This window comes from Leptosomus discolor, unplaced genomic scaffold, assembly GCF_034619465.1.
Source record: "Leptosomus discolor isolate bLepDis1 unplaced genomic scaffold, bLepDis1.hap2 HAP2_SCAFFOLD_93, whole genome shotgun sequence".
Lineage (NCBI taxonomy): Eukaryota > Metazoa > Chordata > Aves > Leptosomiformes > Leptosomidae > Leptosomus > Leptosomus discolor.
Genome location: NW_028237874.1, coordinates 184,626 through 210,093, shown reverse-complemented (window position 1 = coordinate 210,093; position 25,468 = coordinate 184,626). Strand labels below are relative to the sequence as shown.

The 25,468-nt window shown below is 44.9% G+C and overlaps 1 protein-coding gene across 6 annotated transcripts; it reads right to left on the bottom strand.

Moving 5' to 3' along the window:
- Positions 1-166: 166 nt before the first annotated feature.
- ELMO2 (engulfment and cell motility 2) lies at positions 167-25,304 on the bottom strand. Of its 6 annotated transcripts, none has more exons than XM_086481268.1 (21): positions 25,281-25,304; positions 18,460-18,585; positions 18,283-18,323; positions 17,712-17,784; positions 17,327-17,377; positions 16,167-16,348; positions 12,533-12,632; positions 12,170-12,321; positions 9,278-9,356; positions 5,643-5,693; positions 5,201-5,323; positions 4,422-4,556; positions 3,874-3,978; positions 3,686-3,794; positions 2,899-3,035; positions 2,413-2,576; positions 2,218-2,330; positions 1,802-1,909; positions 1,381-1,463; positions 969-1,046; positions 167-367 (listed from the first exon to the last, which is right to left on the bottom strand). In XM_086481268.1, the coding sequence occupies exons 2-21, from the start codon at positions 18,535-18,537 to the stop codon at positions 167-169; spliced, it is 2,163 nt and encodes a 720-aa protein (XP_086337394.1). In that variant the 5' UTR covers positions 18,538-18,585; positions 25,281-25,304. The 6 variants fall into 6 exon arrangements, with proteins under 6 accessions (XP_086337394.1, XP_086337392.1, XP_086337393.1 ...); XM_086481266.1 differs by lacking the exon at positions 25,281-25,304 and adding an exon at positions 19,202-19,225; XM_086481267.1 differs by lacking the exon at positions 25,281-25,304 and adding an exon at positions 19,192-19,208.
- Positions 25,305-25,468: the final 164 nt, after the last annotated feature.

Here is a 25,468-nt window from a genome sequence, read left to right as displayed (position 1 = left end):
TCCAGCCCGGCGGCCCCGCCGCGAACAGCCCGGAGCGGGCGCGGGGCAGCAGCGCGCGCTCGGAGGGCCCCCCCCCCCCCCCGCGGGCTCTGTGCACGTGACGACCGCGCCGGCCTCGCGCCGCGGGCCCGGGGCGACCCGGCGCCGCCGGCGCAGCGCGACCCCCTCAGCCGTAGTGGTACACGAAGTCGTAGCTGCTGGGCTCCTTGGGGATGGGCGGCGGCGCCTCGGGGATCTGGATGTTCTCCAAGTCCAGGAGCCTCAGCTTCATCTCCATGCTCAGCAGCGTGTCCAGGTCGCTTTTGGTCAGCTCACTGGACATGTCCTTCCCCAGGAGAGCGTTGAGCCCATCAGTCCAGATACAGTACTGTGGGAAAAACGGGTGAGACACAACACCGGGCATAAGTGACAGGTTACGTTGAATCATTCCATCCATGCAGCAATTAGAGATACTCCTATCGGCTCCAAAATAGGACACACAGGAGGGAGTTCACCTATTGACTTATCGGGGACAGCCCCCCCCCCCCCCCCCCCGGCAATCCCAAAACAGTGCCCACAGAGATTTTCAGTGGAAGTTGGAAGCCTAGAGATAAGCATGACCCCATGGCTCCAAGAGAGGGCCGAGAGTCTCTACTGCAGCATAACAGAAAAAGCAAAGCCACTTTAGGCATCAGTATCTTATAGAATGGGGAAAAGCGAACAACTGACTCCATAGGAGGAAAGAAAGTAGAAGTCCAGACAAAGGGAAATTAGTATAGGGTTTTTATTTTTTTAAAGAGAAAGATAACTGGGGGGGGGGGCCAAAAAAAAATAATAATAGGAAGATTCACACTAAGCGTTGGCAACATTTTCTAAGAATTAACATGGTGGGAGACATCCTGCTCAAGTCTTTAATGAGAAGCAACTGATCCTCCTTAATCCCTGAAGTTAACTGCTTTATATTCTACTGCTTAATCGCTGTTTCTTACCTCATATTTATTAGGTGCAATGAAGTTCAAGGTCTCATCAGGATCGTATAATATCGAGAAGGCCAATTCTAACACTTCCTGAATGGAAAAGAATCTTTGAACAAATCATTGACTGAACAAAACATCACAGCACCTTCTGCCTGCTTACCCAAGGGAAGGTGCCTTGCTGCAGCTCAGTGCACTTTCCCACATCAGTATTCTGAGCAACTCTGAATAGCCCACAGCACAACCTGACTATGCTCACAGCACCTGGCAGTCAACAGTGAGTAGCAGGAAAAGACCCAGATATGAGATGGGTTTTGTAAACAATGCACCCGCAGTGAGGAGACTATTTGCTCCTGGTTGCTTGCTTTCACAGCCTCTGACCCTACAGCATTGGACGTCAATTACAGGCAAAAAAGGGAGCACTCACCTTGTTCTGTTTCAGTGCACTTTTCTCCTTCATGTGTGGACAATCCTTCCCCGTGACAATGGCTTTGATGTCTGCAACTGGAACTAACAGGGAAAAAGTAACACTCACAAACAAGAAATCCTAACCAGGAAAAGACAGAACCTTGTTTTATTTTTGCAACTGAGCATTGTTCCCGTTTCTGTAGCTCATTACTGCAGTTTTCCAAAACACAGTAACACACCCCTACAGCTGGCTGTTCAAAGAAATACCAAGCAATTCCAAGACCCAGAGGATTTGGGCAAGGACCAGAAGTTGATCTCATCTCAGTCAGGGCTTCAGCTGCAGCTCTTCCTCTCTGATCTCTAGGATGGTACTCGTAACAGCCTCTAGACGGCAGGGCACAGAACATTGCAGTGTGCTCAGAGCAGTAATTGTGACTTACTTTTTTCCTGCAGAGATTCAAAGGTCACTTCACCCTGGGCATTATCTTCCAGATCTCCATAGTGCAGCACCTTGTGATTCAGAGCCAGGCGACAATACCAAAATCTTTCTGGAACACACATCAAGTAGAGGAAGCTGAGCAAGATCATTCACATAAGGTCTTACAGCCACTACATTATAGTCTCCCTACCTAACCCCCCTTCTTCCCCAGTTCCTCAGCACTGCTTCATGTTCATGAGGGGGTGGCTGTATTCTTAGAAATGCACATCTGTTCTATCCCAAACTACTGGCTGGTATAAACAGCCCAGGTAACCAGCTTTCCTTCCTGACAACATGTCTGCTGACAGATTAATCCATTAGATACTACTTGCCTACAGTTCTTTACATGAAAAAATGCAGTAGACGCTGCTACCTTACCTTGTCTCCTGCGATTTCCAATCTTTCGAAAGCTACTTCCCTCACAAAGTCTGTTCAGGCGCTGTTGCTTTATCAGCTCTAAGATCTCGGGTTGGATTTTCTCTCTCAGCTCACTGGCAATCAAATATGGAAAAGTAAGTAGAAAATGGAGATAATGGCACACACAGAAGGCAACTGGTTTTGTTAGGCACTTACACAATCGGTGGTGACTGAAAGTCATCTTGGCTCATTCTCTCAGACTGGCGTAGCCGCAGAATCTCAGAATAGCTCAGGCTGCGCAATTTGCTCTTGAACTGGTCCAAGGAGTTTGGTTTGGAGGGGAGAGCCCGTGTGATCTGTTCCCTCACAACCTGCATAACCTACACAGGTTGGGCAGGGAGAAAAGCAGTCACACTCTTGCTGCTTAATGGCAGCAGAGTACCAGGGCACAGCTCAGTGGCAGCAAAGAACTGACATGGAATAACCAGGGCCAGGAGTATCATCGTACTAGTGACTTTGAAGACCCAAAAGAACAAAGAACGATGTCAGGTCATACCAAATAAAAGTTGGACCATCCTCCCTTACAGCCCACATCAATGCCCTGTCATACCTTCTGCACCCTACTCTTTAACCAAGTGTACAGGTTGAGTGAACAGGTGCTGTTCTGCAAAAGATTCTACTAAAATACCTCTCTGCCCTGACCTTATTAAAATCTTCTGCTGTCGCCCTCATTTCTTTCCAGGTCTTGTTCAACAGCTGGATGCAGATGGCAAATAGCTCCTCAAATGCACGGTCATGGGTGAAAAACATGGGGTGATAGTCATTCCGGCCTTCATTGGCTACAGAAAGAAACAGAAGCCACAACCATATGAGCATATTGCACAAGAGCTACTAAGAGTAACTAAAAGCCACTACAGTGACAGAAACCTGATGGCGTACAATAGTACTGACTCAAAGAGATGAAGACGGTTCAGTGCCTCATCTCCCATAGACAGTCTATATTGGGAATGGCAAACTATCCCCACGCTTCACCATGCAAGCCTCTGTGACTCGTGCCCTTTTCATACTAGTCCCCGCAAATGACTGCTTGCAGTTGTTTACCACTTTCCTCTGGTAGAATTTCTTACAGTGGTTAATTGTCCGAGAATGCTGTTTTGAGACTGTTAGAGCTTCTAAACTTTTCTCAAGTTCATGACGGTTGCTGGTGTTTTTTTAATACGGCACCCTGCTGAAGCTTCAGGAAGTTGAAGCCTTCCACTTGTGTCAGTTTTTCAGGAGAACCAGAGTGCACACACCAAAATTTCTTACTTTACTTCAATATTAGTATTATCACTGGGACACTGACACTGCAACTCCAAGCTCCCCCTGTCCTTACATGGCAGAAGTGAGGTCAAGGTACAAATGCTTGTGAATATTGGTCAGTCTGTAAGCTACTTCCAGAAGCATCAGCCCAGCAACTTGGAAAGCTGGGGTAATAAGTGGTACTTACGGAGTTCCCCAACTTGCAGGATCTCACAAAGCATCCTGGTAAGCTCAATGGCACTGCGCCCAAAGGGACACTCATGCTTATCTTCTCGACTGCTGTTCTCCAGAACAATCTACAAGAAGAGGATGCAACAGATACTAAGAAGAGCTGCTGAGGTGTTGGTATCTGCAAAAAACAGCAGCTTCACTTACCCTGATATAAGTGTCCTGATGAAATTTGGCCAAGTAGAGCATGTTGTCCAATGCCAGCATCCCTGGAGGAGTCTGAGTAAAATCCATGGCTGGATTGATGTGATTCTGTGAAAAGAGTGTTTAGAAAGAACCCAAACAAATCAGCTCAAAGAAATGATGTGAGAACCTCTTCCGAATGAATTTTTACAACTGCCTGTCCATTAGGCACTCCCTCACGTCTATCCAAGAGGTAATCTTGGACACCTGCTGACAATGCTATCCAAACTTTCTAGAAGAGAGGCTGATTCCAAGTTGTTCATAGAATAGGTGCGCATGGTTAAGTAAGTATCTCCAGAGAACGTGCCTAATGAGCCCTGGCATTTAACCAACCAGCAAGTTCACAATGATCTTCCCTGGGAGTCTGAGCATAGCTGAATTTCTAAAACGCAGATACAGAAGCATGGTAAAGCAAACAGCTATTTCTGTTCCTTATTTCCCCACAACTCTGATGGGGATCACTTAGATTGCCTTTACATGCTTTACAGTCAGCACTCTCTCTAGATGCATACAGTGAATCCCAGCATCTTGTAGTCCTTGGTGTACATGGCTTTGCGTTTTTCTGTTCCACTGCCAGGGACGGTGTTGGTGTCAGACTCTGCATCAAATGCAATTCTTCTCAACTCAAATATGATGTCTCTCTGTGCCTGAAGGACAGAAGGCAGAGAAATGGTAACATGTGATCAATCACTAGGGCAGTATTTTCACACAATACACAGTCCCACCTCTCTCTCCATAGTTCACACAGTGAATACAGAGAGATGCCAAAGGCCATTAACACTACGTAAGAAGAGGCAATCCATTTCAAAATGGCAAGTTTCAGTATACTGAGTAATGCAAAATATTTGTTTGCGTTCTTCTTTAACTGCCCCAAGTTTAGTTAAAGGCAATTTCTAGGCATTCAGATAATGCTAAGGCATTTCTCAGTCAAAACTACAATACATCTTAGAAGTGAGTAACAGACACCTTAAAAATGCCCGTCTTCCTTGTGCACTGCAAGGAAATGGATAAAATGATGTGTTCTCTGTAGAGGTGGAGTAATCAGTTTGACAGCTGGCATCACACTGGTCAAGAAAGGAATATATGTCTTTCAGTGACCAGGTACACCTCTAAAAGTCCCATAGCATACAGCATAGTCATGAGAATACCATAATCTCGAGGACTACAATGTGAGGGGTGGTTTTGAAACTTTAGGCACCATCTACTGCAAGCTCTTTGGAGCTAAGGAGCTCAGGAATAAGGCCCCTTGTACGTCACATCCTATCAGATCTTACTCAGCTCTAACAGTGACCTGATCATTGGGATCCATCTTGGTCATCATCCTCTCTTCCAGGAGATTAAAGGTCAGGACCTGTAGCACGTAGAGCTGATGTGCCATTTCTGTTTTAATTGGGCGGTTTCCTCTGATCACGTGCTGCACAATAAAGGATAGGGTAGAAATTAAGAGATTACAAATAAAAACAGAGGTATTAGCTGTAGGCATATGCCAGGCTGCATTTACATCTCTGTATAGGTTTAACCTCCATATTCTATCAGAAGCATAGCAATAATGCTCTGTAACAGCAGAAAGAATCATCCTGATAACTCCCTTTTGAACAAGTGGCTCCAATTTTGCCTTTAAGAGAGTCTCTTTTCTGGAAGTGCCCCAAGGGCAGCAGAATTTACACTCTGCGCAAGTGAAAGCTCTAGTGAGAGAGCACTAGGAAGCACTCTGTCATTCCAGACATACTTACATTCAGGATTATAGACCTCAGGTGCTTCTGGGCAAACGCATTAGCCATTTCCTGTTGTGGAATTTAGAGACGAAATAACATGAGTGAAATATTAACAAAAAGCCCACATTGTGCAGAAAGGAGAGAAAGAAGGAAGCCTATGAATTGGAGACAGCACTGGCACACAACAAAGTGATTTTACTACAGACTGTCAATTTAGCATGGCATCTCACCAGAAAGCAAGCATCAAGCTGGGATGCAAAGGTCATCTTTACCATGGCACAACTCATGGATGGCTCCCCTACAAAACACCATTAACGTGGACAAAGGCACTAGCGTAGTCCAAGAACAGAAGAAAATTTAGCTTAACATTGGACATCTAATGATGCTTCAATATCAGGATATATGGCAGCAGGGAGAATACTGTGGGTTGCCCAGAAAAATCTGTCACCTACAAGAGGTTCCTTCAATTAGCATTTCACAACTTTCTATACCTAGGTATAGACCCACGATAACAAAGGGCTAGAGGACGTAGTTTTCAGGTCTCCTCCCTCTCAAAAACTCTCCCTCTAAAATCTACATTTCCTTAGTCTCAGTTCCTAAAAAGATATTTAGAAGTCAGTTTAAAGACAATTTGCAAAAGCACCTCAGTTTACAAAAATAAAGGGTAAATAATTTTCTTGCTTAAAGGAAAAACACCAGTTTCCCTCTTTCCCGCATGGCTTCCTTCCCCAGATGAGGAGGGTTTCCCAACCATCAAGTCACAATGACAAACAGTCACAAGTATCTGCTGCAAGCTTCAGTTCTGGAACCAATTACACATTCACCTGCAAAAATCTAACTGTGCTCTCCTTGTAAATTGTGAAGATGCAGTTTTTAAAAATACCAGCGATTTTACTACACCTGCTAGGAGAGTGGCACACATGCTAATATCAAGATGGAATGTTATCAGAAGTTTACTGTTATCAGCAAAATCTTTGGGTAAGAAAAATCTGTTGGGCAATACATCATCTGGAAGAAGTCCTAAAGAACGGCCAGTCTGAGATTGTTTCACATTCCTATGCAGTGCAGATTGAGAATTGGAAGCAGATGTGCCGTCTTGGACAATTGCACTTCACGAGCTGTACATTCTGAGCAATCCAAGACTGTTCCAACTGCTCATATCAACCCTGTTCTTGACAGGCTTTATAAGCAGTCTGGTAAAACGTGTATATTAACCTCATTCCAAGTCCCTGTTACCACTTTTGTTCCAGACAGAAACCTCCTAAAACAAGAAAGTGATATGCTGGCTGATAGCCAAGCCATAATGGCTGCAAGTTCATCAGCGCTCATGTTACAACCAAAATGAGTCAGTGCTTGAGTGGAAGATACCCAAGAAGCATCTAGATGAAGTAGGAAGTGGTTTCAGAGATAACACGCTGCCCCCGAGTCATTTTTTTACTATGATTTGTGAGATGTAGTGCTTAGAATAGAACAAGGCCTGCTGTTAGGATTTGTTCATGCATGCAACACAAAGAATCTTTACTCCGAAGGAATTAGTTTGTACATGGGATGAAGTAACAAGTGACTGAAGCAGATAAACAGTGGGAAGGACAAAGACTATCAAACAATTCTAAATAGCATAGTAAGAAGCATGAGCACACACATAGCCTAATCCCACTGCTAAGGGATCTACATTCTGCTGAGAGTCCAGTAATGCCCATTTTGCTGCTTGATGGGGTCACAGAATCACAGAATCATCTATGTTGTAATAGATGTCTTGAGATCATCTAGTCCAGCTCCCCTGGTTCCAGAAACATCATACAGAACAGGTTGTGCAGGACTGTGTCCAGTGAGGTTTTTAATATATCCACTGATGGAGACTCCACAACCTCTCTGGGTAAGCTGTTCCAGTATTTGAACACTTTCATATTAATTTTTCTTGGTTTTCTTTGTGTGTGTGTTCAGGCAGAATTTCCTGGGTTTCAAGCTGTGCCCATTGCCTCTTGTCGTGTCAGCAGGCACTACTGAGAAAAGTCGGGCTCCCTCTTCTTTATTCCCTTTCATCAGAGCCTTCTCTTTTCAAGGCTGAGCAAAACCAAATCTCTCAATCTCTATTCATATGAAAGATATTCCAGTCCCTTAATCATCTTCATGGCCCTTTGTGGTCATGTGGATTGTGCACAAGGGCTGGGGGGTGGGGGGATGCGGGGAGTGAAATATCCTTTGGAATTTTGTTTGCTATGAAGTTTAGCATCTTGACCAAATTACCCACAGAGGAGTATGTTCATCCTTATTTTCATGTGTTATGCCTATCCATTAATTTTAAAAATTATGTAACATTTATTAAGACAATAGTTTCCCTTCTGAAGGCACTGCATCCTTGGCAAAAGTGGAGCATTCTCTGTGCCACCCAGAAAATTTTAAAAAATGTACCAGAATCTTAAGATACAGAAGGTTCCAAATCAACCTATTAACAAGAGTGGCGATTCCCCTGGAGATAGTATGGGGCAAAAAAAACCCCATTCTTATAGCACAATTCCCATAAGGGAGAAGTCACAGATTAGGCAGAGTGTATGCTCAAGCCCCCAATCAGCACTGTTTTGTGACTGCTCTTCACAGACAAATAGCTCCACCCGTAGGACACAGCTGGATACGAAACTGTCATTAATGCAAGTGAGACTTGAGGTATAAACTCAGGCCGTAGCAAGTTTAAGGAGACCCAGACTGCTGAAGAAGTGGTTCCAGTTTTAAAATTGATTTACCTGGTCAGTCTTGTAGTATCAGTTTCCTTTTATGATCATCTTTATTATCTTGTGTGCACAATAAGTCATTCAAGATTTCTCCTCCTACTGATTCTTCTCCCCTTCACAATCTGAGTACATGCCCAGGAGTCCTCCCACCCTTCTCCCTAGGCTCGTCCACCGTCTGAAGCCTGTATGCATCATCTCTGAGACACAAGGAGGTACAACTGGAGAAAAGCTAACATGCCTACAGTTCCGTATGACCAGCCCCCAGGCTTGAGTTACTTACAGTGATGGGCAGGTCTAGTGGGTTAAGCAGCTTGTCCTGCTGGCAGAAAGCAAAAAAAGGCACAAAGAGAAGCAGACAGGATTTAGCTCAGAGTCCAGAAATAAGGCACAAATGGGGCACTAGAGAAGAAAGGCTTAACACAGCAAAGCTACACAATACAGACATATGCACAACTTGCACGTAGCTGAGATCTTGGGGGTTTCCTCAGAGCAGGACAGATGTTTCCTTTCATTTGCCAGTGGGAATATACCCCTATGACTTAAGAAAGGTCCGTTTTGGGGGGAGGGGGAGGTGGGGTGTTTGTTTAACAAGTACATACAACCCCAAAGACTCTACCCAGCCTACCTCTCCCATATGGAATTAACTTTCTTAAAAAAAAAAAAATTCCATGCTGTATAGAGGATTACTTTGTCTCTCAAGGCCTTCCAGATTCCTCTCTGAGCATCTCCTAAACATAGATGTGCTGCTGCAGAACACATTATTAACAGGATGGTAGTTTTTCTTCTATGTTGCCACACTGAATCAGCTACATAAGTTCTTGGCAAGGTCTGAGGTCTGCTTTGCCCAGACAATACGATTTCTGAGGCATAAACAGCCAGCCAGGAACCATTATTCAGGTTTACAGTAAAACACCAAGAACAAACCTGTCTCTTGTCCTCAGGTGCCTTCAGGAACAGGGCATTGATGAGGGCAATGGCATATGTCTGAATCTCTTGGTTTGAGCTGCAGGAACAAAAACGGGAGGATCGTAAGAGAACAGACAGTACAGAACATTACAGCTTGCTGCTTTGCCTGCACCATAAGAATGTGTACCACAGCTATCTTGCATTTCAATAGACAAGCAGGATTCAGGGAATCTACTTTCATGCCATCCAACTCTTCATAAGGCCTGCAAAAAGCTGACAGAAATTGATGACTGGTAGCTGCATTATTCAGAAGATAGCGCAGGTTGCAGTCCAGCAGAACTCAGAGTTCAGCCCTACCACAGTTCATTTCCAATGCTGAAACTATCTCTGTAAAGCCTAGTTATACAGCAGCCTGTTATATGGATACAGCCGGAAACTTATACGGAGCAAGTAATTTTTCTCCCCTATGTCAATGGAAGCCACCAAACGCAAACGGAACTAAGTGGGAAGGATGCCTCTTTTTATGGCATGGCCTTCCAGCCTCAATAGTTTGGGCCAACCTACTCATCTTTTTCTTATTTTCACTGAAGAGCTTCTTCAGGTAAAGGATGCTTAGTCCCCTCCTAGATCATGCATAGCGTGTGGTTTCACCTGTGATGTTTTGATTAGGCTTCCAAATGCCGATCACACTCCTTTCCACCCCCATCTTGATGCTCTATCAAATCCAGTTTTGTTTCTTGCTATACTATTACTCTGCATGGTGGGTTGACATTGGCTGGATGCCGGGCGCCCACCAAGCTGCTCTATCACTCCTCTCCTCAGCAGAACAAGGCGGGGGAGAAAATAAGATCAAAAAAAGCTTGTGGGTCAAGATAAAGGCAGTTTAATAAAGCACAAGCAGAGACCACACACAGAAGCAAAATAAAATAAAATATTTGTTCTCTACTTCCCATCAGCGGGCATTGTCCAGCCACTGCCCAGGAAGCAGGGCTTCAGTACGTGTAGCGGTTGCTCTAGAAGCCAAACGTCTTAAGAACGAATGCCCCCCACCTCCTCCTTTCTCTTAGCTTTTACTGCTGAGCAGATGCCATATGGTCTGGAATATCCCTTTGGTCAGTTTGGATCAGCTGTCCTGGCTATGTCCCTTCCCAAGATCTTGCCCAGTCCCAGCCTATTGATGAGGGGGGAATGTTGGAGAGACAGCCTTGATGCTGTGTGCGCTGCTCAGCAGCAGCCAAAACACTGGTATCAACCTCCTTCTAGCTACTGATAGAAAGCACAGCATGATGGGGGCTGCTATAGGGAAAATTAACTCCACCTCAGCCAGCCCAAATACACTCTTGGGAGACTTCTGCAGAACTTCAGGCTCTCCTGATTAGCAGAAGTCCAGTGCAACACCTAAATGAATTTATGTCTGTGTGTGTATACTTTAAAAAAAAAAAAAAAAAAAAAGATGCAAACCTAAACTTTTATAAAACATCTAAAGCTAACACATCTCTTAGCTTAAATAGCTGTTTTCCTCACTTTTGTATTTATCTGTGGCATATCCATGGATAGCATTCATATTCTCTCTTCTATTGCTACCTTCCAAATCTTCTTCATTTTGGTCAATCTGCCATACTTCAAACATGCAAATGTTCATGCATCATGCTAGGTTGTCCTTGGACCTCCAAGCTTCACAGGTCTCTGGAGTCTGTCACTTCACCTCTTCTATCCTCCTTTTCTGAAAAGGTTTGCTGCTTTTTTCACCACACTGCTTGCTTTTTGACACAGCAAAAGTTTTTAAATTAATTTCTCCTCTTCTAACTTGTCTCTTTCAGTCTTGTTTCCACAGACCTATTCTTCCAGAAGCTATCCTCTGTTAATATTGTTCCCTCCTGATAATCTTGGCAAACAAACATCAGCAAATTCTGACTCACTATCCAGCCTCCCTTTCTGCAATATTCCTTCATAGATACTTTCTTCCTCAACCTTCTGTGTTCTGGAAGCACTTAGGCAGATGAGTATATGTCTTGAACAAAGATATTTAGCTTAAACAACTGCACAAGTGCGCTCAGTGTTAGAATCAAACCTGTGTTTTACTAAAATAGAAATTATAAAGCTGAAAGAACATATATACTCTTTGCAGAACAAAGCTGCAGTATTCATGAGAACTTGTTTAGCTTTTCTGCTAAGTTCAAATGTAGAAACACTGTGAGCACACAGTGACACTGATGCAATAAACTGTTTGCTCTGTTTTTGTCAAACTACTGTTCATTGATTAAGAAGTATTAATTATATTCACAAATGGTGCTTTTCCACATTTTCAAAATTAAAAGGCTTGAGAAAAAAAAGAAACTCCTTAAATCTCTAACAAATGCATGCTTCTTTTTTTACAGAAGAGTGGAACTGGGCTGGACAAACAGCCTTAAAAGCCAGATATTAATTTCTCAGTTTGTTTGGAAAGAGAGGAAGGGGAGGTGAGGAAAAAAAACAAGAAAAGCCATTGTTTTCTTTCTTAATATGCAGGACAAAAACCAGAAGGTGATGAGCTCTTAGATTCTAGTGGATACAATTTAAAGAGGGGCAAAGGTGACAGATGACTGGATGCAGAAGCTTTGGGAAGTTGTTTTAGTAAAACACAGGTTTAGTCCTAACACTGAACACACTTGTGCAGTTGCTAAAGCAAAATACCTTTGTTCAAGACATATACTCATCTGCTTAAGTGCTTCCAGAACACAGAACATATTTTTCCAGGATCTTACTTTTTTAAAAATCTGTTTGAAATCCTAAAGTTCAAGTAAGATGTCATATCAGTAACACTTTAAAAATAGCACCTTTAAGTGTTTTAATTTGAAAATACATCCTTTTACGTTTAACCGATATGCATAAAATGGATTTAAATCACATCACTGTTGGGTGGACACTCACACTTGCAGATGAGAAATGAGCTGCCCCACGGTGATCTCTTCTGCTATCTTCTGATACAGAGTCTGACTGTTTAGCACCATGCTTTCTAGAATGGCTAGGGATCGTTGGAGGATGGAGACATCTACCATAGGCTGACTCACATACCCTGCAATCTAAAAACAGATGAACGGGCAGGTCAACAAATGCCCATCCAGGAAACCTTGTGGCAAGTGAAAGAAGCTAAGGGAGACAGGGCTCAGAAAGCTGGGTGCACCGTGCTCTCAATGAGTACTCAGCTTCTCAAGAGTCATCTTGCTCTTCCTGGAAGCTGCATTAAAGCATGAAAAGAAATACTATCTCCTTACCCCTTTTACCCAAACTCACCTGTTTGATGAAGGTTATTGAGACCATGTCCCAAGAGACAATACCATGGTCCATGAGCTCCAAGAAGGCAGTCAGGGTGAAAGCCAACATCTCACTGTAACTGAGAAAATGAAGAATGCATTTACAAGAGATCTGGTAGCAAAGAAAAAGCCTGTCCAAGCTCAGTAAGCTGGATAAGAGAAAAATGTCACCACCTTCTCCTAATAAAACACGCTGCAGTCTGGCAGCTGGGGGAGCAATAAAGTGTTTGCATTTATGAAGATAATTTTATTGTTTTGTAGAATCATATTTTATTTTTCTTGATTACAAGCACAAATTAAAACTAGCAACAATAAAGCACCAGAGACTCACAACCACCTGGATCAGTATCTGGCTAGTCAAAGGAATAACAGGAGAAGCAGCAATGCAGTATTTATTTCTGAGCAGGGCGAAGCATCACTACTCAAATTCAACAATTTCATGTGAGGGGAAAAAAACCAAACCAAATCAAAAACCAGCAAAACCCAGAACATCCAGTACAATGACCATCAGTTTAAAAAAGGCCAACTTGGAAAGAAGAAAGCTTTTTAAGCTGATCAACTGAAAATTTAAACCATCTGCAAATGCTAGTTTTTGTCATATTTGAGCTCCAGAGTAAATTTGTATCACAAAGCACGTAAAAATCTTCGGAAATTATTATCCCTCCACACACACACACAAAAAATGAACAAACATGTTTTAACATCAGAGAAAAACAAAGAAAAATGAATTGTCATTCTGTAAATACTGGGACCTGGCTTGAAACAAAATGAAAGCACACCATGAACTGTGGAAAACGTAATACATAACCACAAGACAGAAAGGTAAAAAAGACTGAGGGAAAGATTAAAAAGCATGCTGAAAACATATTAGTTGCTAATATATAAGAAAACAGAAGACCTATAAATGTTACGACAATAAGTTATCAAGACTTTAAAAGTGCTTTCAATGAAACAGAACAGCTACAGTGGAAAAGCCAAGTGAACTACCTGCATCAGAGTTCACCATGAATGTGCTTGGGGAAACTTCCAGATCACAGTTTGGGTTTGGATCAGGTTTTTTCTTTGTTTTTAAGACAGAAGAAAAGTCTTCAAATCTGTCATTTGAACATCACTAGAAGACATTCTGGAACAAGCCGTTAACATGAAAAAAAGATCTTCAGGACCAGATTATATGCACTGAAGAATTCAAAAGGAACCATGGTAAAATGTAACATTGCCAAACTACTTATTGTGCTCTGCAGAAAGCAGCAAACATAATGCAAATTTTTAGAGAGGACTCAGGCAGGAATCTGAAGGACATACCAGGCATTTAGGTATTTGTAACCAGAAAGATAATCTATACTAAAAGAATAATACCACCAGAAAAAAAGAGAAATATTTAGCAGGGAAGAATTGCTATGGCTTTTGTAAAGGGAAGTTATGTTTCACATCTATATTTGTATTTGGTTTATGTAGCAAGGTTTTGGTAGCAGGAGGCTGCAGGGCGGCCTCTGTGAGGAGAGGCTGGGGCTCCCTGTGCCAGACACAGCAGGTCCCAGACAGCTCTGTGCTGAACCCACCACTGGCTAGAGCTGAGCCCGTCAGTCAAGCTGGTGGCACTCCTGTGAAAGCGTATTTAAGAAACGGTAAAAGAATGCTGCAAGGCAGCTGTGAGAGAGGAGTGAAAAACTCGAGAGAAACAACCCTGCAGACACTGAGGTCAGTGAAGGAGGGGGAGCAGGTGCTGCAGGTGCTGGAGCAGAGATTCCCCTGCAGCTTGTGGAGAGACCGAAGTGAAGCAGGTTGTCCCCTGCTGCCCATGGACCCCCATGGCGGAGCAGATATTCACACTGCAGCCCGTGGAGGACCCCACACTGCAGCAGGTGGAGATGCCCTGAGGGAAGCTGCAGCCGACAGGCGGCCCATGCTGGAGCAGGCTCTTGGCAGGAGCTGCAGCCCCTCGAGAGGAGTCCATGCAGGAGCAGGTTTTCTGGCAGGACCTGTGGCCCACAGGATACCCGTGCTGGAACAGCCTGATCCTGACAGACTGTGTCTTGTGGGGGACCCACACGGAAGCAGTTTGTGAAGGACTGTACCCCACGGGAGGGACCCCACACTGGAGCAGGGTAAAAGTGCGATGAGGAAGGAGCAGCAGAGACGAAGTGTTACAGACTGACTGCAACCCCCATCCCCCTGCGCAGCTCAGTGCAGGGAGGAGTCATAAGAGCGGGGAGTGAAGGAGCAAAGTTGAGCCTGGAAAGAAGGGGGCGGAGGGAAGCTGTTTTTATTTTGTCTTTGATCCTCACCATCCTACTCTTTTTTTAATTGGCAAAAAAAAAAAAAGTACTTTTCCCCAAGCCTGTTTTGCCCAACCTACAAGCTTTTCCACCTTGTTCTCTTCCTTTGTCCTGTTGAGGAGAGGGAGTGACAGAGTGGCTTGGTGGGCAGATGACCACACCACAATACTAAAGGTCTCTGAACAAATCAGTAGGTCAGAATGAGAACAATTAAGTAGAACTCCTGGACTTTGAAGACGATGTTTATGAGGTGCTTCATGAAAGCATCTTAAAAGACCCAAAACACTCAGCTGCTAAAGGGTAAAATTAAAAAACCCTTTCTTGCATTAATAACTGACTGAAAGACAAGAAATAAAAGTGTAGAAATTAAATGGTCAGGTTTCAAACTGATGAGAGAGTTACAAATAAATTTCCCCACAACAGCACAGTAGTACTGGAAAGAGCTGAGAGATAGGGGATGCATCGAAAGAATGATTAGCACTCTGGAATGGCTGCCATAGTTACAGTGTTAATGGACTAAAACTGCAGCTTAGAAAAGGCATGACTGAGGGCTGATATGAGAGAGAGATATGGTTACAAATGGTACGGAGAAGACAGAGGAATTTACAATTTCTCTTAACAAAGTACGTAGAGGGATCCAAATGGATATTAGGTGACTTGTTTAAAATAAAGGAAATATTTTTTTCTTATAGGACATGCAACTGTAGAACTTAATTTCCACATAGTGCAGTAGATGTCAAAAGGATAAATTGATTAAGAAGAAAAATCTATGGAAGAAACACCCAAAGGTTCTTAAAACAAAGAGATACAATTTCCGCTCAGGAAGCCCGAAAGTTGAAAACTGAAGACTGATGCTTTCTCTGCTATATATTCCTTAGCCCTTGCCATTCCCTAAGATAAACAGACCTTTGGCCTTCTCATTATGCAGGTCAAAAAGTACTGACCATGTATACGAAAGCCAGCAACATGTTTGCTGCTGACTGGCACATACATGCCACCAGTTCTACAGGAATGTTCTTGTGTGCAACTGCATGTGGGTTTTTCATAGGATACCTTCTCCCTTAGAGCACAGATGAATAACTGCTTGAGGAGATTATGACTATCAGAAAGGTAATAAAAGTAATTTAAATTATCAAAGTGACCTTTCAATGCAAGTTTCACACATCATAAATGTCTCCTCTTTTGCCTCATGAGGTTTAGCAAGCAACTAGAAAGACTTTGTCTTAATTAATATATCGGCATTTGCTATGAGGTTAGTTGCTTAATGCCACTTCAGCAAGAAGAATTAGCCCCTTATCTGAGGCCCTGTTCCGGAGTCCTGGAACACAAGAAACTTACTGGGACAGAAGCTTGGTCCCGCTTTCCACAAGTCGTGTCAGCACTGTAATCCCTTCCATGTTGATGAACTCTGTGGCAAAGGTCACATCTGCTGAAAGTTTAGCCAGTTCCTTCATGGCATCCAGTCGGGCTTCCATGCTGTGCGACTGGATTCTCTCCATCAGCTGGCGAGCTGCCCTAGACTGGGAGGAAAGGAGGATGATGCCAGTTACAGACTAGTCACCAGTAGACTGAGTTCTGTCAGCATCAGCATTCTATCTGATGGATATCCATGGATGGGCAGAGAGAGCACAGCAAGGGTAGAGAGATACCAGCAATGACAGGATAAGTACCAGCAGTCAGCAAGTCTAAGATAGACCAAAAATAAGGCTGCACTCAGCAACAGTTAAAGCCAAGCAGGAGGCGAGTAAAATGCTATTTCACATGTTAGAGTAAACGCTTGTTTTTCTTCTTGGTGAGGTGAGTGGAAGTGGATATAGAAATATGGGGCGAGACCATTTAAGAAATATTATGTTAGAAAAAAACTCTCATAGATTCAAAAAGAAGGACAAGCTTATTTTGTGTATCCACACGACATTCAACGGGATTTTTCAGACATAGATCAATGACATCCTCTCAACAACCTCTTGCTCAAGTAATGTCCTCCTGTTCTACTTACTCTCACCTATATGCCATGACACTTGCACAAAAAAGGGTTAAGAATTTCAATACAAAGGAAGCTGCAGCAAGTCTGCAAAAGACAACTGCTGAGGTCACAAGAGCAAGAATTCACTAGGAACAACCCTCTTTGCATCAAATTTGCCTCTTATTTTAATTTCTGCATTAAGTCACCAGTACTGTTCCTTTCCGAGTGATAACACTAGCTGCACTCCCATTGAGGATGCACGTGTCAGGTGCTTTACAACATGCTAATCTAGGAGATGCAATAAAAATGTAGACTGATTTAAACAAAGTCCTACAAATGGGCAGAGCATCCAAAGGAAAGATACACACCACAACCAGGAAGGAAAACGAGACTATGCCTCATTCTGCAGAATAGCCCACAATAAAGGTAAGCCCCCTACAATTTGGGGAGAAGGAGAAAGAAAAGCTGAGAGGCAAGAAACTGCCTGTCATATGAGGATAGCTACTGAGAAAAAGGCATGTGAGGAAGCGTTTACCGGGGAGACTGCCAGCTGTAGGATAGTTCCATTCTTGATGTCACAGCGAGTCTGAAAGAAAACACACACACACTCCAGAAAAGTGGGGGGGGAAAGAATGCAACTGGATCTACAGTGCACATTTGTATGCACAAGTGAAGTGGTTGCTATAGCGAACAGCCCTACTGAGGGAACTGAACTGAGTTGCTGGGTCCTCGCACGTCCAGGCATGCAAAGGGAGAAGTGCAAGGCTCCTCAGTTGAATGGCACCATTCAGGTCTCAGTATTTTGGACACCAGAGATGCTGCCTCTCAAGGATTAGCGATGGTATTGTTCCATGACACCAGTCCAAGGCATTCTGCACTCTTGTCCAGGACATCAGCAAATTGCTGCCTCTTACACTGACCTGCTCTGTGATGTACAGCTGAGGCCCGTCAGCATACCGCAAGGTGTAGTATTCAGGGTTTGGCAACGACCATCTGGCAGAGGAAAAAGAAGGATACATAAGCTTCTTCCTCCTCTTTCTTCTGGCTCTCAATTAGGAACAGGAGCTTGATCCCAGGAGGGTGGAAAAGAACTTTTAAGCAAAGCTTTAGCACAGAAAATTAGGTCTCCCAAAAAGGAGAGAAAACTTCCTCTTGAGGGGGGGATGGGACTTCAGCCTACTCTAGGTCAAGCTCTGTGGAATGTTTGAAGAGGCATGCACTTCAGGAACAGCAAGATGGGCCAATCCTCAGAGACACTTACTCTAGGGGCATACATATGCACACACTCAGAATTGGAATAAATATGCAAAGCCTGTTTTCCAGGAGATCCTTTTCTTCCCAATTTAAGCTCTGGCCCATTCCCTGGCCAAAACTGGCAGCAGGCAGCATGGATCATGCTAGCAGCACACTGACAAGCAGCAGAGACTTTCCACAGTAAGATTTGTCAGGGGGACAGACTTTCTCCATAAAGCTTCCCATAGTACTACTCACCCATCACAGACCTCCTTGATGATGGATGCAAGAGGCCTTTTCTAGAAGAGAAGGAGAGAGTCCTCAATAGCCATGTTCCTCTCAACCAGAAAGGAATACTGGCCATTTCTATGCTTCCCACATTCCAGCATCAAGGTTGTGGTGGACTTCCTCCCCCATCTGGTTACCAGGTCTCACCTGATCTATTTCCAGCAACTGGGCATTGGCACCTGGCCACTCAACAGCTACTTTCACAATGTCCGAGGGTGGTGGCATTGCTCCAGACTCCTCCAGGTGCCTTTACAACAGCATACACACCCACACCTGTCAAGAGAGAGGATAGTGAGCAGCACTCTGAAAACTATTTCAGTTGTTACACTGCATCTAACACCAAGCTTCAAAACATTACGTAAGTCCAGCCTTATGGTTTGCTGGGCCTGGTAGGGACAAAACATCCAGTGTACCAGAGAGCAAGGCCTCATACTAAATCAGTACATTTTGAAATTGTATGCCCAGCCTTATCACCTAAGGAATACTTCTGAGAGCTTGTTGGGGCACTCACACAAGAAGAAGAGTCACTCTGATCAGCAAAGCCCCATCTGCCACCCGCTGTCCACACTGCCAGGTCAGTTTACAGGACTAGTCAAGCAACAGCTCCCCAGGTTCAGCTACTGTCTGTACATGAGAGGGGGAACATCCTATCCCGGTAACCTCCCTCCCATGGGCTGGTGTTTACTGCCCCATTCATATTTCTGAGTTACCCTGATCCACTCAGGACACCCAAACAGGCTCCTAGGCAGAGTAGCAGCAGCTAGCTTTATCCCATTTCCTTCCCATAAAATCATAAATCAAAACATGAATATCCATCACAGAAGTTAACTCGGCGTTTGCTCTGGAGGTCTGCCTTGCACTCTAAGGTGAAAGGTCTACCTTTATCTACCTCAGAGCATAAGCTTGTGTTCAGGGTTTGGTCCCAGAGAGTTGTCAGACACGTTGGTTTGTGCTTCATCTGGTAGTAAGAGGCTGTAAAGAAATGTACTTGTTCAGTTCCTTCCCCAGCCATAGGGAGAAAGTCACATGGGAGAGAGACAACCGTCCCCGTCAGCAGTTCTCAGGAACAGAGGTTTCAAGCTGCCAAAAATCTGACCGGACACAGAAGTAGTCCTGAGACTCAATTTCCAGCATAGTCTGAACGAGATGGTAAGCATCTGAAGAACAATTTCCCAGCTCCTATTTCTCCTATTGGGGCAACCCAACCCCTCTTTCACAGAACAGAAATGAGACAGCGCTGAGCAGCAATGTTGTTTCACGATTAACGTACTTTCCCAACTTCCTTCATCAACTGGGAAAGAGATGCTACAACAGGCTAAGACTTGAAGGGAAATCATCAGCGTTTGGAATTTTCCTGATGTAAGGGGGGGGGGGAAAAGGGGGGGGGGAAAGGCGAGGGGAAAGAACTTTCCACAGATCAGCAAAGACCAAGCAGCTGCAGAGATATCTGGCCCAGGAAACTGGACTATGTGACTGTCCTGAAAGTGGGAACTTCTATGAAATTAGCCGAGTCTACTACAAAAGGTGTGTATGCCTGGTCTGCATCAGATGTTGACCACCGACGATCTCAAATAATGAAGCTCATATGCCTCTTCCTTTCCTCACAGCAGCTGGTATCACTGCATGGAGAGATATGAAAACTCAGGTGCGCTAATGTTTCTCTGCATTTGTACACACACAAACCCGTTAATCAGCCCCCTGTGACTATCTTCTCACTCCAGTTGAGGCAGCTTCCTCACATAGGAAAACAGAATGCTATGATCTCCTCATTCAGCCTTCCGAGATATTCACAGCGATATATCACTGCCTGCTGGAATTGAGGATAAGGGGTGCAAGTTTAGTGCTCCTTTCATAGCATCTCCTGGAAATGCTCAGTGTTATCATTGCAGCTAGCCTTGCTCTCGTCTCTACCAGATCAGATACTTGCTTTACAATGAAGGCACGTGCTGGAGAGAGAAATCAGCCATTCCCCTATGAAAACAAGCACTGTTTACCACAAGAAGCCCTTCTGAAGCTGCCTTGCTCAATTTGCTCTATTGTCAGCATGCGTATGGTCTTTGTAACTCCCGCAGGAATCCAGGAAGCCCGAACTCCAAAGCTATTTGGGGCTTCAGCCAACCCAAAAGGGAGATTGGCATTGCATGTGCACAGGAACACCATCCTCCTCCACTCCTATGACAGCCAGACACTGTCCACTACCATCTCACCCCTTGGAAAGTATCTGGTTGTGATACTCTGAAAATGTGCAGCTTACCCCAACTCACAGAAATGGTTACAGTCAGCACTCCTTCTGGCCTTCTCTCTCCTTTTTAGCATCAATCCCAAGAGCAGCTTATGTTTTCTTCAAACCCATAAAATGACTGTAAGACTAAACATATCTCATGTGGAAAAGTGATAGTCAAGTTAGGATCCGCTTTGCCAGTTTCTTAAAATAATGTTTCCAACCTTTCAGATAAGCAGCACAGCATTAGCTCAGACTAACATATCAAGAAAGAGCTGGCCTCAGAAAAGCCACAGACTTGGTGCACTGATCACTTTGAGCAGGTCTTGGAGGCATAGAAAAGCATTTATAAGATTCCTGTCATACAGAATTGCAAGTTAAAGTCAAGCAGTTACGCAATCAACACCTGATATTTTACTTCCTAATCCTGGAAGAAAGACAACCAAACCACTTCCTGCTCCAAGATTCGCTCTGGACAAAACTTTTTCCACTCTCCTCTTGACAACAAACAGGAAAGCTTGTTCTTCAGAGAAAGTGCATCAGGTAAAAAACTCCAGATTTACCAAGGTGAGGTCACACAAAGGAAGACCGCTCATATGAGAGCTCAATTAAATTAGTGCGGAGCCCACAGAGCTAGGCTAATTCACAAACTGAAAGCACTGAGCGTATGCTGTCCTATGGAAACGCTGTCTCTGAATCCCATGAACATGAGTTAACATGCTCCCCTTTCTTCACAAATTTTGATTATCAGTGTCCTCTTCTCTCACTCCAAGACAGCAAAGAGTAAAGTGTATGTTTCTAAGACAGACATGTTAACTTGCAGTAAATGTGTTCTTAAGAGGCCTCTAACCCTAAATGTATACACAGCTGCTGGTGCTATTTTCATACCCACTACAATCAGTAAATTGGACTCTACTCCTACACTCATCCTGAAGCGGCTGGTTTTCTTTTGTCCAAAGGAAACTAGGAATTCAGGCAATAAAACCTAACAAACCCAGGACCAGAATAGCACCTTGTCTCATTGCATGAGCAGAGCAAAGCACTTAGGAATCTGCATAAAGACAGGAATGCTTTGAACCCAGATAGATTTAGAAGGCTGCAGCCCCCTGTACAGCACTTATTATTGGCTTAGTATCCATAGCAAGCCTACGTATACCAGTTATCCTCAGCCTGTTCACAACTCAATGCCCAATACCTGGTATTTCTGAGGACAAGGAGTCTGCCAAACATGCCACACCGCGACTCAGAAGAGTCCCTCCTGATCCTAAACCCCCAACTTTCTCTATCATCCAAGTACAGTGTAATAAAGAGACAAGGTAGAACCAAGAAAGCCTACTGAACCAATGTACTCTGTAGCATCAGCCATAAAAATTCGGAGCTTACACGATCCTTCTGTCTCGCAAAGATATAGATGAACCTAATAAAACTATGAATCACTCTTCTTCACTTCCTTTTCCTGAATTATACACGAAAAATCAATCAATCAATCAACTTTCAAATGTCTTTTGCAGCAACAGCTCAAAACAGGGATAACTTATCAACCAAATCTTTAAGTACACTAGGGCAATTGCTAGTATACAAGCAGTAGCACAGCTCTGTACTACCGGGCCCCAAAGCACCCAATTTGCACAACACCCTTAGATCTGCAGCATAGACAGGTTTCCATCCCTTGTGTCTACAAAGATACAGGCAGTTCCCAAATGGTTTCCACTCACTGATCTCCATTCAGCAACTAAAGCCTATGACAGCCTAAACGTGAAAGCCTGAGAAATCTTAGTCATATGGCATAAGAACACATCATCTTCAATAATCAGACTGGCTTGCAATAACTGAACGTTACTTCTCCCACTAGTGAACCAACTCACGACTAGAAATCACCTAAATCCATTCAGTGTTCAAGGCACAGCAAATACACAGTGAAGAGGCAAGGCTCAAAGATTACTTCCTTGAGTATTAAGAACTGAATCTGTAACTCTTTTAACTAATATACTCTTGAGTAATTAGCATCTAATTACTGCTTCTTCCTTCAGCCTCTTGCAGTACAGTCACAGTCTTTTCTTTGTACTGCACCTTACATTGCAAGTTGCCACTGAAGAGTACAACGAAATACGGTACTTTATATGCCAAAACAAAGATACCCAGATTACTAGAGGTAGAAGCCTTTACAAATCTCCACCTTGTCTTCCCCCACTTGCAAAGGGCATGCATCCTTCAGGGAGAGGAAGTGCACGTTGAAACAAGAACATAGATACTACAGGAAACTCTGCAGAAATCACAGAATCATTTAGGTTGGAAAAGACCCTGAAGATCATTGAGTCCAACCATAAACCTAACACTGCCAAGTTCACCACTAAACCACATCCCTAGGTGCCATATAAATATAAATAAAGTCTCCTGTTTCATCAAAAAGGTACTGCAGAGGTTGGCCCACAGCTGATAGAGGCAACGCACTCTACCTGCAGTTCCCTTGGTATCCTTACCACTGAAACCGGTAACCAACCAACTTGTATTACACTACCTTCATATCTCAAAAAAAGCTTTCAGCTATATAAAAAGTCAGAAAGTAATTCACCATGATACGTTAGACTGTTTCTGCCCCAAACTTCTTCCATAAACAAGCACTCACTCATGACTGAAAATCATGTTCCCTATTCCAATCAATATTCAAGGCACAGCAAATACACAGTGAAAGAAATAGAGCTTAAGGACTGTTCTTGCACTGCAGCACCATGGAACAGACACCACATGAGCCTACAGAGGAGGAGATTCAAACATCAAAATGAACTGGCTAAGCAGAACCCAGAGAAGTCAGAATTAAAAATTTAAAAAGGTATGAAACTCTTCAGACAGTCTGGGTCAAAGAACCCTTTGAAGGACCTACACAGATCAGTGGGTCAGCAGAAGCAGCTTTCCCGAAAAGGACAATGAAGACTGGACTACAAATACAAAGGGTATTTCAGGTCAGCTTCTTAACACAAGGTTGTCTGGCAAAAGAGTTCTTCGAAAAGATTTCACTGTATGTCTGCAGACAAGAGGTGATGGATAAATTTTACAATGGATATTTCGCAGTGCACCAGTCATGTATCTGATAAAATGACTGTTCAGAAACTCTTGGGAAGAAGCACAGACTGCAGTTTTGCATAATCATGATTATCAGTTGCTTACGGGTCTCTCACAGCACACTTTTCTCAACAACAGCATGCAAGCAATTCTCACAGTTTTACCCAGGGAGATAGCAGCCAAGCTGAAATCCATCACAGAAGAATTCACTCTGCTTTTGCAGAGTGAGTTCCTTCATACAAAGCAGTGGTGTAGGGGTAGCTGCAAGGCAAGGAGAAATTAGCAGAGCCACTAATAACACACTATTCAAGAGACTTCTGAGAAGCTGCAAGCTAAAACAACTAGAGTATTTTAAACAGAATTTCCCTATTCACAAACTCAATCTTCTTTTCATTACAGATAGGGAACAAAGTGTGCTGCACACAGAATGAAAATGAGCAGGATGAAAGAACATTCCATGAAAAAGAAAAGCTGCCTGGTAGAATCCTCCAGTCAACAAGTGAATAGCTGCAGCTTCTGAAACCTGTACGTGCAACAAAACATCCTAGACAGTTCTCAGCTAGTCCCCAGAAGGTGGAATCAACAGGTCAAACAAAGGTAGAAGTGCCGTTAGCAGAATGACTAACTGGACATGTGTGCAGAGAAGGCAGCTTCCTTGACCGAGAAGTGTAAGAAGGCAGCAGACAGCAGAGTCCAGCCTGAGGGCTACGTACAGTTTTCTACATTCCCTCACACAACCAGGAGAGAGAAACCCACTTTGCTAGAGAAACCAAAGGACCAGGTGGCTCAGATCCTCCATTCCTGGAGTCCTATGTTCCTCCAGAGGCCTTCCACTGGGCAAAAACACTACGACGTCGTAGGCAAAACACTACGACTATCACACCAGACTCTCCTCTCGCGCATTCTAACACAGTTCTAACACAGTTGGCCAGAGACCATCTCTAGCAAAGGCAGAAAGCGATAGCAACAGGCAAAAGAGAAAACTGCTTTTTTATTATTTTTCACCAGTCAAGTGAGCTGAAAGCAGCCAGTCAGCAGCTCCCGAAGCTTGAGCCAACGCTCAGTTTAAGGCGTTAAACAATTTTTCCTGACGAAGCGCTGCCCGTTTCATGCCCCAGGTCCACGGGGGTCCCACGGGAGCGGCGAACCGCGCCCTTCTCGGCCCGATCGCGGCCCCTCCCCGGTCTCACCCCGCGGAGCCGGGCGGCGCGGCGGGCCCCGCGCGCACCGAGGGCCCCGCGCGCACCGAGGGCCCCGCGCGCACCGAGGGCCCCGCGCGCACCGAGGGCCCCGCGCGCACCGAGGGCCCCGCGCGCACCGAGGGCCCCGCGCGCACCGAGGGCCCCGCGCGCACCGAGGGCCCCGCGCGCACCGAGGGCCGCAGCTCCAGCGGCCGCGGCACGGCGGGAGCTCCGCGGGCGGGCGCAGAGCGGGCCCGGCGACGCCGCGGCAAGCGACTCTCGGCCAGAGCCTCACGGCGCGGCGGGCCACCGCGGGGAAGGAAGGGCCGCCGCGGGCCCGGGAAGGCAACACCGGCGATGGGGCCCGCCAGGCCCGAAGCCAGCGGCGTGGGCCCGGCTCCCCGCGTCCCCGCGCGGCTCGCCGCCCCCGCTCGCCGCCCTGCGCTCACCCAGCCCCGCCGCGGCCGCTCCGCGTTCCGGCCGCCCGGCAGCTCCTGCGGACCCACCAAGGCACTGCTGGCCACTGGCGCCGCCAGCTGTCACTCAGCTGCCTCGCCGCCGATTGGGCACGACGCGCGCGTCACGCTCCCGCAGCACGCTGCCATGGAGACGGCAGGCGGCCGAACCCGCCCCGGCGGGGCGCGGAGCGAATCCGCCGAGGCAGCGGCGCGCGCCCCGTTCGCCGGTCCCGCCA

What these genes read in the sequence shown, in the direction of transcription:
- ELMO2 (XM_086481269.1), bottom strand. Translation starts at nt 18,537, where the DNA reads ATGCCACCACCCTCGGACATTGTGAAAGTAGCTGTTGAGTGGCCAGGT. An exon ending in CTCATTTCTCATCTGCAAGT is followed by an intron (nt 9,357 to 12,169) that starts GTGAGTGTCCAC and finishes TTGTTCCTGCAG; the next exon opens with CTCAAACCAAGAGATTCAGA. An exon ending in TGGAAATCGCAGGAGACAAG is followed by an intron (nt 1,910 to 2,217) that starts GTAAGGTAGCAG and finishes TGTGTGTTCCAG; the next exon opens with AAAGATTTTGGTATTGTCGC.